Genomic DNA, 12,703 nt, shown 5'->3' with positions numbered 1-12,703 from the left:
AGAGAGCCTTTTCAGTTGTGGCTCTCTTCCTTGTGGAATGCTCTTCCCAGTGAGGTCCACCTGGCACCATTATTATTATTATTATTATTATTATTATTATTATTATTATTATTATTATAATATTATGGGCTGTCCCGTGAATCCGCTGGATGAAATAGCGGAAGAACGTTGCCTCAGGAGAGTGAGGAAAATTCTCAGGGATGATTCACCTGCCCTCAGGCAGAAGATATAGAAGCATGATTAGTCGCACCAACAGGGTAAAGAACAGCTTCTATCCGTGGGCTGTTAGGCTGCTGAATGAAAAGATAACAACAGCGCAACTAACTTTCAGGTTTGGTGGGTGTGCGTCAGTAAATGAGGGCTGAGTGGGGGGTGCTCGTGTAATTTCACTGTATACAAGTGATAATAAAGTATTTCTATCATTCATGTGGTTTTGGCGCCAGGTAAAAGTGCACCTCTTTTGATGGATTATGCTTAGCAGGGGTTGGAGTGATGAGGCCAATTGACAGGGAGGAAGATCTCCTTTTAGGTTCTCATTTTAGGGTAGGAGCCTCTCTGGAGGAGCAGGCCTTTCTTATTTAGAAATAATCTCTTTCTTATCCTGTCCATCTCTCTCTCTCTCTCTCTCTCTCTCTCTCTCTCTCTCTCTCTCTCTCCACCCACCTCCTTCCATTGTCACAGCCTGGGGTCTGACGCCACCAACAGCAGCCAGGACTCCTTGCACAAATCCACCAAGAAGAAGAGCATCAAATCTTCCATCGGGCGTCTCTTTGGCAAGAAGGAGAAAGGGAGGCTGGGGCAGTTGGGCCGTGAGTCCCCCTCGCTTGGTATGCCTTTCCCAACCCAGAGCCTCAGTTCTGTTGTCGTTCCCCCGCCCTCCAGTCCACCGTTCACATCCACTTCCTGTCTTTCCCTTCAAAAAAGAATTATTTCACATGTCCCTGTGGAACCAGGCATCAGGAACCTGTGGGTGGCCTTCCCAGTGTTGCTGGGTTGCATCTCCCATCATCACTAACCACTGACCATGCTGGCCAGCTAAGGCTGATTGCAGCCTTGCCTGCTGTGGAACCTGGCTGTTCCAACTATCAGTATTAGGAACTCACAAAGAGACCTCTTGCCCCTCCACCTCCCCACAAGAATGTTGCTCCTCAGTAACCTCTACTTGTGCAATTATTATAGAATCCTTAAAGTTTCTAGCCCTCAAGATTTTTGAATCCAGTGTCGGGCCTGGCACCAAAAATTCCGCAGTTTTTTGGGCACATGCCAGGCCTCGGATAACCATTGTGGCCTTTTGAGCTGGGCTTCGCTTGTGAGCGCCGCTGTTCTGTAGGTCTCAATCCCAGTCCGTGGGGCCCTTTCCAAATAATCAGCTCATCGCAGATAGGAGAAGGATGCTGTTCCTTTGCACAAGGCTTCTGGAGGAGCTCAGGAGAGATTCAGGCTGTCTATGAACTCTTCAAGAGTCTTCCGTGTCATAAGGGACCATACATGCACACAACCTCCATGTCATGCAAAGGGCCTTAGCCGAGAGCAACACAAGAGGACTTGGTGGGCAGCAGGTGGAGGGGACTGCTTGTTCATAGCAACCCCATTCTGCCCACTGATGCATCTCTTGCCTCTGGACCCCAAAAAACCTTGGCACTGATGGTAGCAAAAATGTCCAGGGATCCCCTGTCCCATAGTTGCAGCTCCCTCTGGCCTTTGATGCTGCTTGTGCCAGAATACTCAGAAATACTAGCCCTGTTCAGGTCTTCTAAATCTCTCAGGCAGTGAGAGAGAGCACAGAGGTGAGCATGCTAGTTCAGCCTGTGCTTCACCATCCCTGTCTCCCCAAGTTGGAGGGATAACTTCTTAAGTGGAGAACATTCCTGTAATTCCACCCCCTGTGCAGTGGCGTAGCGTGGGTTGCCAGTGCCCCGGGGCTGCACAGAGAGGGGAGGGAAATGGATGGAGTACGCATGTGCATTCAACTGCCTAACAGCGTCCATATCGCCCGGGACATCACAACCGCAGGGGTGTTCTCAATGGAGCCCAGCGACGGAAGCACACAGCTGCATTGAGGCAGTACCGATTGTTGACATTTTGCACCTGGTGCAACTACCTCTGTGCCCCCATGCTATGCCACTGGCCCCATGCCATTTAGAACCCTTGGAAATCGGGGTTCTAGAACACACAGGGGAACCCACACGAGCTGGAAAGGCTCCCTGTGACAGATGTCACCCCTCCAACTTGGGGGCAACAACAGCAGTTTGGGGTATAGGGCAGAACTAGCACATTCACCTTTGCCACCCCAGCTCTCTCGCATGAGTCATTGGGAATGCCTGAATGCGGCTACTGCCCTCATGATGGAGGAGATTACCAGAGCAGATGGTCTAGGGTCCGCATGCCATTCTCTGTTCGTAACTTGCCCATCTTTCTCCCTAGCTGGGACACCGTCAGACGAGATGTCGCCTGCAGATCCCCTGGGCCTTTCCAAGCTGTCGGGACCAGTGGACAAAGACCGCAGGAACAAAAAGAAGTGAGAATTGGGCAGGGGTAACTGGCTGCAGGTGGCAGGGGTAGGGCAAAGGGGTGGAAGATTAGCAGGATGAAGAGCTTCTCAGGACATGGGCTTGCGAGACCTGGTTGTGCTGGTTTGCAGATGAGTCACAAACACGCCACACACCTGCCCCCCTCAGCTTCCTGCCTGTGAATTGAGCATGAGTGTAAGTTTTCACTTGGGCTTGTTGTGCTGATGAACAAGGACTGTACAGTCGTACCTCGGAAGTCGAACGGAATCCGTTCCGGAAGTCCGTTCGACTTCCGAAATGTTTGAAAACCAAAGCGCGGCTTCTGATTGGCTGCAGGAAGCTCCTGCAGCCATTCGGAAGCTGCGGAAGCCCTGTCGGACATTCAGCTTCCCAAAATCGTTCAAAAACCAGAACACTCACTTCCGGGTTTCGATAGTTCAGGAGCTGATTTGTTCGGGGGCCAAGGCATTTGAGATCCAAGTTACGACTACTGTAATGTCGAACTTTTAAAATTCCAAAAGGAACGCTTTGAGCATCCAAGTACATTTGCGTTGATGGCTGGATTTGGGAAAAGGGGAATTTGTAATTAATTATTTTTATTGTTGTTTCATCCATGTTTATCTCTCTCTCTTAAGACCATGGTTTTGAAGCAGCGCACAATAATATTTCCCCCAAAAAAGATGCTGTAGAGAAAATCCAGTTAAAATTCATAATAGAAGCAGAAAAAGTTCCTTAAAATGCCCAGTAAAATAATTTTAAAAGTCTTTGTCAAGCAACAGAAGTTCAAACAATATGGAACACACAGCTCTGGGTACATACAGGCCGTAGGTCTGAGCCATGTGAGACAACCAATAGAAAATATATAATTGGATGTAGACACCCCTTGGATTTTCAGATCTTCTTATTTCTCTTTCTCGCAGGCATGAGCTGTTAGAAGAAGCTTGCCGGCAAGGCCTGCCCTTCGCTGCCTGGGATGGGCCCACTGTTGTCTCGTGGCTGGAGGTAATGAGGAGGGAAGGGAATGCGGGCTGCAGCAAGGAGAGTTTAAAGACTGAGCTATGCGGATGGGGCACAGATGGCAGATGTTTAATCATGGGACACAGAAGTGAAAAACAGCCCCAGCCCAGTCCCAGCAGAATCTTTTGGGCACCAGTTAAAGCATGGCTGAAGGCCTTATTCCCATGCTGCACGGCAGCAAACCCTGCTTTGCCACTGAACAGATACACTCCACAAAGAGATATAGCCAAATAACTGCTGGGGGTGGGGGGTGGGGCGGTTGTCAGGACTGCAGCACATAAGGAAATTCTGGATGCTCGCCTGCCTCCAGTCCCATTCCTGATTTCCCTCTCTCCTCTCCTCCAGCGCATGGCATTTACGTTTTTAAAAAGATCACTTGCAACTTCCAAGTATTGTACAGGCTGCGACCATTTTGCATGGGGGTTCTGTTCCCAGCCCCCATGTGTGTTGGTAGAGCATGTATGAGCACGCCCCATTCCGCCCCACTCCCATTCCGCCCCACTCCCACTCTTGCATTCTTTCGGGTCCAGAATTAATGCAGCGATGGCACATCAATTGGACACGCCCCAAATGGTTGCTGCCTGTTTTTTTCAGCAGGGCCAGACTGGGTGTACTCTTCACACAATTAGCAATTTTAGAGCAAACAGTAGATGTGTTGAGCACAATTCAGACTGAGACCCTAGTAGGACCAAAATAGATGAGTTTAGCCAGGACTCCTGCACATGCCATTTTAATGATGATGATGCCATTGCTAGTTTTGGTCCTTAGTAGGTCAGTTATTTTCTTAAAGGCAGACCGTTGCTAGAAGGGGAGTTGTGGGGGTCTCAAACAGAGCAAAAGAAGAGAGATTTTAGGGGTTCTGTTTTCCCCAGAGCTGCACAAGCATGGCCTCTCCTTAACCACCTTCCCCCTCCCGTTTGCTCTCGACAGCTCTGGGTCGGCATGCCAGCCTGGTACGTAGCCGCCTGCCGCGCCAACGTGAAGAGTGGCGCCATTATGGCCAACCTGTCGGACACAGAAATCCAGCGGGAAATTGGCATCAGCAACCCGTTGCACCGGCTCAAGCTGCGACTGGCCATTCAGGAGATGGTGTCGCTGACCAGCCCCTCGGCCCCCGCCACTTCCCGCACGGTGAGTCAGGGCCCGCTTCTTCTGTCGCCCCTTCTGCCGGAGGAGCCGAGACCAGTGAAGTTGGAACGGTTTCTTTCATTAAAAAAAAATAATAATACTGATAGCCATCTCCTTTCTTTTGCTGCTGCTCTTGCTAGTCTACTGGGAACGTGTGGATGACGCATGAAGAGATGGAATCTCTCACCGCCACAACAAAGCCAGTAAGTGGCGCAGCTGTGCGCATGCTGCCCTCGTGCCCACTTGTTTCCCTGTTCCAGGATCTTACCTTGCTGTTCCTGAGCAGCGGGCAAGACTAGCAGCTGCCTTCTTCCTCTGCACTGACCTTAGCCACCAAAACTGCTCCCTCTTCGTCTCTTTCCTGCAGTTGCCTCTCCCTCCTCCTTCCAGAGGTGGCGTTTAGGGCATTGTGGTGGCACTGGGTATGAAGCTGAGGCTTCTCAAAGCCCGGTAAATGCTCGCCCGGCTTTGGGAAGAAGATGGCGTGAAGGCTCTGACAGGACCCTAGAGCCCTTCTACCTCCTTCCCAAAGCCAAGAAAGCGTCTACCAGGCTTTGGGAAGGAGCAGTGAGGGCTCTAGGACCGTGCCAGAGCCTTGCGCCTCCCCCCCACCCCAAAGCCTGGAACATGTTTACTGGGCTTAAGCCAGTGCCGCAAGGGCTGTGGGGAGGGCATCAAATGTTGGCCTTGTACAGGGTGGCATATTACCAAGATCCTCCCATGCAGCTTCCTCTGCTGCCTGCTGCCTTTGGGGTCATCTCGCTCCAAGGAACTCTGCGGACTCTTCCTCCGAGTGGGGCATTGTGAGCAAGGCGGCCTTGGGAGAACTCCTGCGCCGCTGCCACGTTTGTGGCGGCAGATACTGCTGAAAAGCGTCAGAGCGATAAACTTTTGAGCAGGCGCTCCCCAAGGCCACCTTGCCCACACATGCCTTGCTCTGAGGAAAGCCCCTTCCTCATGTTAAGACGCAGCTGAGTGACACGGACGGCACTTTAGCAGCCTGGCAGCTCCTTTGCTACAGTGGCAGGGCAGCAGCAACACTCTAAGAGTCCCAAGGAGAGCAGCTGCGGAGCTGGAGATGGTGGCTGCTTTGCCAGTGGTGTTGGTGGTCAGCTGGTTGGCCGGCCAGCAAAAAGGTGGTGGACAGGCAGTAGAAGCAGACAGGTTAGGTGGGGACACCAATCTGCTGCCTCTTCCACCTGCCGCCTAAGGTAAGAGGCTCAACTCAACTAATAGGTGGGCCGGCCCTGTGTGTGAAATATGATGGCATTTGTTTGCACCTGGGAGGTCAGAAGATGGTGCTTGCCTATTTCTCTGGAGACTTACTGGGTCCTTCTTGCAAGCGGACGCTATTTATCCCTTTCTCTCCTCCTGTTGTTTTTGCAAGAGTTTGTTCTGTGCTTCCTTCATGCATATAGAGGCAGGTGGAGGGCGCTTGACCATGGCACCCTAGCTTATTTCTGGTACAAATCCAGCGGGTGGACAGATCAGAAAAGTCCATAGTCATTTCGTGTTGCAGGGTGCCACTTTTAATGCTTGTATTTTAAGTGATGCAACCTATTCTGCCAAATGAGGACTCCAGTTCATTCTGCTTCATGTGCAGAGTAAGCCTCATCTGAGATCAAGTGAGAAATTCTTAACTCTGAGCTGTCAGTGGTCACATGTGCAAGCAAACTGTGTTTAACCCTGCCTTAACAATTCCTTTCTGCTTTCCTTCCTGCTTTCCATTTAACCTCTATCCAGGAGACAAAAGAAATCAGCTGGGAGCAGGTATGAGAGGGATCTGCACAATAGCCCTCTCTGTCCTTGCATGCCTACTTGTCTGTGGAAGAGGAGGGGGTCCGGGTTGTTTTTTGTTGTTATTGGAGAGCGTAGGGCTGGGGGAATCTGCAATACTTCAAGAGAATGGGTGGTTCTCCCATTGTGTAGATTCTTCTGTTTCAGTCTGTGGCAGAACCAACAGTTCCACTGAATTCAATGGCCGTCTCCCCTTAAACCAAAAGGACTTCCCATTGTATAACACATTTAAGGATGTTCTGTGCGATGTTTTGTTTGAACAAAATTATTAGCACAGGTGCCCTGTGTTCCATGTCTATTTAATCCTGGGTGGCTGCGTTTTGGGACAGAGAAAGAGCATTACAGATCTGTTTGCACCCTTTTCTTTCTTTTGTCCCTCTCATTGTATTGCCTGCTCTTTCTATGCTTTCTGGAAGAGGCCATCTGTGATGAGATGGCGCGAGAGCTGCTTCACACACCACCAGGGATAGGGGAAAAGGTGGGGGATCCAAGACGCATAATACTCTGCTTTGGGGAATGGGTGAAAGGGGAACTTGCCCATCTGCCCTGGGCTGAGATGCGCAAGTTCCAACAGTGCCCAGAACAGCCACGCCATCTTGTCGCAAGAGAGAGGGGCACGTTCCGCTCTCCGGGAATCACACTGGAATTTAGGGAAAGCACTAAAGTCTGTTGCTCAGGGATCTGCTGCCTTCATTGCACTGTAACGTCCACTAAGTCTATAAGTTGAAAAAGAAAGGGGATTAGAGAACCAATGGATTTGAAGAGCAAGTGAGCAGAAATTTTAGTTTTCCCATTTTTAGGGTGGAGAGAGGAGGGCCTGATGGGCTTTTTGCTGCTTTCCTACCCACCCACCTCCCCGAAAGTTTGCACTTTTTAAATTCCTGGTTCCATTTTGCCCTGAAATGGGAAAACTAATGCTAAGGACATGCGCAGCAACTTTGCTGAAGCTGGGCAGGTCTAGGTCCAGTACAGTATCTGGCTTGGGAGACTCCCTAAGGGACATTATTAACAGCAACAGCAATAATAATAATAATGATAATGATGATGATGATAATAATAATAATAATAATAATAATAATAATAATAATAATGATGATGATGATATACCACCCTTCACCCAAAGATCTCAGCTTATTGGTTCCATGAAAGAAAGGCAGGTTATAAATGCAGTAACTAAATAAATACAATACAGTAGATGCACAGAATTCAGAAGGAAGGGTTGTCCTGAGAGAGGTGAGGGGGATTGGGGAAAGGTTTGTAACTGTGTTAATTAAACAAGCATTGCTAATTGCTCAAAGCCCAAAACATATATAGTGTGTTTGTGTGTGTGCACCTCCCTTTCACTCACACTGTCTTCCTCCCTTCTCTGTTTCCAAAGATCCTGGCATACGGTGACATGAACCACGAGTGGGTGGGGAACGACTGGCTGCCCAGCCTGGGCTTGCCCCAGTACCGCAGCTATTTCATGGAGTCGCTCGTCGATGCCCGGATGCTGGACCACCTCAACAAGAAGGAACTGCGGGGCCAGCTCAAGATGGTGGACAGCTTCCACAGGTGAAGAAGGGGAACCCAAGGGCTTGATTGAACCTTCTTGTGCTGGTCCCAAGGGTTAACCATGCAGCAAGGTCCAAATCCAGTCCGAGGTTGGGGGTGCTGTATGGAGGCTGTCCGTCAAAGCTGAAGCTGGGTCCAAGGCAGGGAGTCGGGTGAGGTCAGGAACTCTGGCAGGGGTGCAGGCAGGAACAGGCTACCAACAATGTTGCTCCCACAACCTGGGACTGGGGCTGGCTGGCTTTTATCTGCCCCGAGGCATAGGGCGGCCCGGTCCACAGGTGACTCGCCTCTCCTGGCCTGGAGGCGAGCACTCCTCCTGCGGGAACTTAGTTCCCTCCGCCTCTCTGCCCTGAGCCTCTGCAACCTCAGCTTCCCCTGACGGGGCTGAGACTTGAGCACCTGCAGGCAATGGGTCCTCCATCCCCTCAGGAGCCAGAGCAGACTCAGCTGGTGCCTGCACCTGAGGATCCAGCACAGGTGAGGACCCTTCAGGCTGAAGCCCCAGCCCCGGCTCAGCTGGTTCTGGAGGCGGGGACTCCTGTGCAGGCTGGGATTCCTCAGGTTCAGCCTCCAAGTCCGAATCCCAGGCCATCACACTTCTGCAGATAAGATGTGTGCATCCACATTGAAAACATAGTTTTCCAGAGCAGTCCTGCACCTGTTTGCTCAGAAGCGAGGGCCTACTCCTGTACGAAAGAGCAGCCTTTGTTGTGAATAAAGCTTCCTGTAATGGCTCCACACACCCGTTGCAGGGGATTCTGGGAAAGGCGAGGGTGCTGAGAATAGCGATAAGCAAGCACCAAAGTGCCCACCTCCCAAATTGTTTTCTGTCTTCTGCATTAAAACCTAAAGCTTGGAAGCTTTCAAGGGGGTTCTCTGAGCATTTGACAAGAGGCTGAATTTGAACCAAGAATTTGTCCACTCATAGTCCAGAGCTTGAATTGGCATGTGGCACCCATGGGTGGCTACCAAGGCCCCAGTACTCAATACATCCCATCGCTGATGCCTGTGGCACTTCAGTACCCCAAACAGTACTGGGCAGCCAGGTGTGGGAGCCGCCATTTTCATTTCCCACAATGCCCTAGAGCAATGATGTGCCAGGGGCATTGTGGGAAATTTAAATGGCGACTCCCTGTTCCGTTGTACCCAGTACTGAACAGAATGTTGCTGCCGCTGCCACCAGATAAACCCACCATCACCCACCAACACAGGAAGGAGTCCAGTAGAGGGGCCCCCTCAAACCCGGAGCCAGCCCCATCTTAGCCACTCCACTCCACTCTACTCCACTTATATCTCAGGTGTAACCTCCGCTTCTGTCTGTCTCAGGGTGAGCCTCCATTATGGGATCATGTGCCTGAAGCGGCTGAACTATGACCGGAAGGAACTGGAGAGAAGACGGGAAGAGAGCCAGAACCAAATCAAAGGTAGGCGTGGAGCAGGAAGCAAAGGCCCAGGGTCATCCTCAGGCGGTGTCTACAAATAGTGTAAATTGGGACAGCGACAGACGGATTGTGGGGTGTGCGGGACTGAGCTTGCTGCTAAGCCTGCCTCCTCTCCCCCCTTCCAGATGTGATGGTGTGGTCCAACGAGCGTGTGATGTGCTGGGTGCAAATGATTGGGCTGAAGGAGTTCGCCAACAACCTGATCGAAAGCGGGGTGCACGGGGCCCTCCTGGCCCTGGACGACACCTTTGATTGCAACGATTTGGCCCTGCTGCTGCAGATCCCTACCCAGAACACACAGGTGAGGAGCAGGCCTGGGAAGGCCAGATGAGGGAAGGGGAGGACTGAGGGGGAGCCTGAGGGACGAGGCAAAATGAAGGGTGCCTCGTGCAGGGGCAAATCCTGGAGCCTTGGCTTTACCTGGCCTTGGACCTCTCTTAGGTGCCTTCAGTGTGGCAAGTGGGTTCCCCTGACTTAAGAGGGGCACACACACACGGTCCCTCTTCATCAGCCTCTGTGGCAGGTATGGGGAACACCAGTCCTAAAGGATCTAAACTGGCTCCCAATACATTTCCAAGCACAATTCAAAGTCTTGGAAAGAGTGGGGGGGGGAGTAAAAGTAAAGATATATCGGGATTAAACAACCTGAAGGAATTTGGATATGTTAGGATATAACTCCATTCCACCTTAAAAGGATCAGGCATAACTATTGTTTGTCACGTGCCTGTTTACTTTCGGCACAGTCTGCTGGGAACTTCCGTTTATATATTGCTTTTGCTATGTTCCTGTTTGCTGGACACGAAGGGAAGCAGACATGTTTTTCCTTTGTTCCTGAACTATGCTGAATAAACGCCTGTAAATAATGCTTACACATGTCTCTGTCCGCCACGTCCGTTGTGAGAAGTTATTCACACTGCTGATAAGAATGTGCTGAGTCTCTAAATGTATCTGAGGCTAGTGTTGCTGATTGATGCTGTACCAGAGATCGCCCAGCTGCTGGCCGGTGTTTAGAGCCAGCTGGGGGCCTGCTGAATGCCCCCGTCTCCCCGGCAGTATCCCAACAGCCATTATTATTATATGTCCATGTTTTACATTTATGTTTCGTTTTATGCATCAATGTAACAGAGTACATATTGATGGCAAGATATAAGAGAAAAGCAAATAAAAAATATTATATATTAAAATTTCAAAGTCTTGGTGCTGACCTTTAAAGCCCTAAATTGCCTCGGCCCAGTATACCTGAAGGAGTATTTCCACCCCCATTGTCCAGCCAGGACGGCCTTCTGGCAGTTCCCTCAGTATGAGAAATGAAGTTTCAGGGAACCAGGCAGAGGGCCTTCTGGGTAGTGGCACACGCCCTGTTCTTCTTCTTCTGTTGCTGAACTACAACTCCCATAATCTCTGGTCTATTGGCCGTGCTTGCTGGGGCTGATGGAATTGGAGTTCAGCAACATCTGGAGGGTGAAAGCTTCCCCACCCCTTCTGTATGGGACCATAATGCCCTGGCCAATGAGATCCCCGGACGCGGGTGGCGCTGTGGGTTAAACCACAGAGCCTAGGACTTGCTGATCAGAAGGTCGGCGGTTCGAATCCCCGCGACAAGGTGAGCTCCCGTTGCTCAGTCCCTGCTCCTGCCAACCTAGCAGTTCGAAAGCACGTCAAAGTGCAAGTAGATAAATAGGTACCGCTCCAGCGGGAAGGTAAACAGCGTTTCCGTGCGCTGCTCTGGTTCGCCAGAAGCGGCTTAGTCATGCTGGCCACATGACCCGGAAGCTGTACACCGGCTCCCTCGGCCAATAAAGCGAGATGAGCGCCACAACCCCAGAGTCGGCCACGACTGGACCTAATGCTCAGGGGTCCCTTTACTAATGAGATCCCCAGACTCTGTTTCTCTTCTCCTTGATTCTTTGCAAGCAGAGAAGGACCAGTACCTTGTGGAGCAGTTGCAAGGGGTCAAGCCTGAAAGGACCTCCTTCTTTTTTCTCTCAATTTAGGCTCGACAGATGTTGGAAAAGGAATTTGGGAACCTCATCACTATGGGAACCGACCGGCGGCTGGATGAGGTGAGCATCTCCTCCTTCCAGAGCCTCTGGCTTGGTGACGTATTCCAACCTTTATGCTGTGCGCCCACCTACGCATTCTTCTTTCTCTGCTTCACAGGACAGTGCCAAGACCTTCAGTCGTTCCCCATCTTGGCGGAAGATGTTCCGGGAGAAAGACCTCCGCGGTGTCAGCCCCGACTCGGCCGAGATGCTGCCGGCCAATTTCCGCACAGCCTCCGTGGCCTCCATTACCTCACCCGGGGTGCAGCTTCGTAAGATGCAACCAGAGGGTACATGAGCCGCTGTGTGGAGAAACCCTCTTCCCCAGCGCAGGGGCCTTGTATGGGCAAAGCTGGGTTATGAGCCAGAGCACAAAATGGCAGGAGCAGGCCTTGTGCTTCTTTCCCCGCTATTTATTTATTTGCATATTAAAACGCCTGCACTGTCTTTCAGTATAAATCTCCTCAGGTTTACACGATATAAATAAAACGAACATTAGAAAAACAGTGACAAAATTAAGCACGTGCTGGTGTCAGCAACGTCCGTTTCCCGCCCTCTGCATCTTCAGGCTGCCAGCAGGCGAGAAGAATGCTTGTGAACATGTGTAAAATGGTTCCCTCACTACTAAACCGTTATCCCTGTACCTCCTAATCCTTGCTCCATAACCCCAACTTGCAAAGCTGGCTGGTGCATCTAGCACCTTACAGTTGTAACCACTGGACTGAGCACCAACTAAGTTGGCCCATTCTTCTTCTTTTTTGCAATGAAATTTTTATTTCAATAGAACTTTTAACAGTGACTGGATACAAGTCTAGTTATATAATCTCCACACAAAAATTGCCCTGAGTTTTTAGTGTCATTTCAAGCATATTCTCAAGACATTCGTGGTTAATATAGCCTCTCTGCAGACAAATTTGAGTAGTTGGTGGGAGAGAATTGTTATCTCCTTCCCTTACATATGAAAAGAAAGGAGACCAGGTTTCAACAACAGGTTTCAAGAAAAGGTTTGCAACACCTTTTGCTACCCTTCCAAGCCCAGTTAGCTGCTCTAAGATAGCCACATCCCAATTGTTGACAGTCCATTCTTCATTTCCACTGGAATGGCAGAGACTTTGATTTGACGTTGATTTTAACGGGACCAAAGTGTGAAACAGGAGGCTGCATTGGAATCACCAAGGTCACTGGTGCTCGTGGGGTTGCCATGTGTCCTCTT

General features: G+C 50.5%; 1 protein-coding gene across 13 annotated transcripts in view; it reads left to right on the top strand.

Moving 5' to 3' along the window:
* The window catches only part of PPFIA3 (PTPRF interacting protein alpha 3), a 61,512-nt gene that overhangs the window by 44,807 nt on the left and 4,002 nt on the right, over positions 1–12,703 (top strand). For 9 of the 13 annotated variants that reach the window (XM_053362749.1, XM_053362753.1, XM_053362750.1 and 6 more), the window contains 11 exons: positions 682–827; positions 2,425–2,518; positions 3,431–3,512; positions 4,458–4,658; positions 4,796–4,858; positions 6,399–6,425; positions 7,831–8,006; positions 9,333–9,430; positions 9,574–9,749; positions 11,443–11,511; positions 11,609–11,780. In XM_053362749.1, coding sequence (XP_053218724.1) covers positions 682–827; positions 2,425–2,518; positions 3,431–3,512; positions 4,458–4,658; positions 4,796–4,858; positions 6,399–6,425; positions 7,831–8,006; positions 9,333–9,430; positions 9,574–9,749; positions 11,443–11,511; positions 11,609–11,780 — 1,304 coding nt within the window. The remainder of the gene's footprint in view (positions 1–681; positions 828–2,424; positions 2,519–3,430; positions 3,513–4,457; positions 4,659–4,795; positions 4,859–6,398; positions 6,426–7,830; positions 8,007–9,332; positions 9,431–9,573; positions 9,750–11,442; positions 11,512–11,608; positions 11,781–12,703) is intronic. The other 4 variants (XM_053362747.1, XM_053362746.1, XM_053362745.1 and 1 more) reach the window with 3 other exon arrangements.

The sequence above is a fragment of the Podarcis raffonei genome, chromosome 13, assembly GCF_027172205.1.
Source record: "Podarcis raffonei isolate rPodRaf1 chromosome 13, rPodRaf1.pri, whole genome shotgun sequence".
Lineage (NCBI taxonomy): Eukaryota > Metazoa > Chordata > Lepidosauria > Squamata > Lacertidae > Podarcis > Podarcis raffonei.
This window is presented reverse-complemented; position numbering and strand designations above follow the sequence as displayed.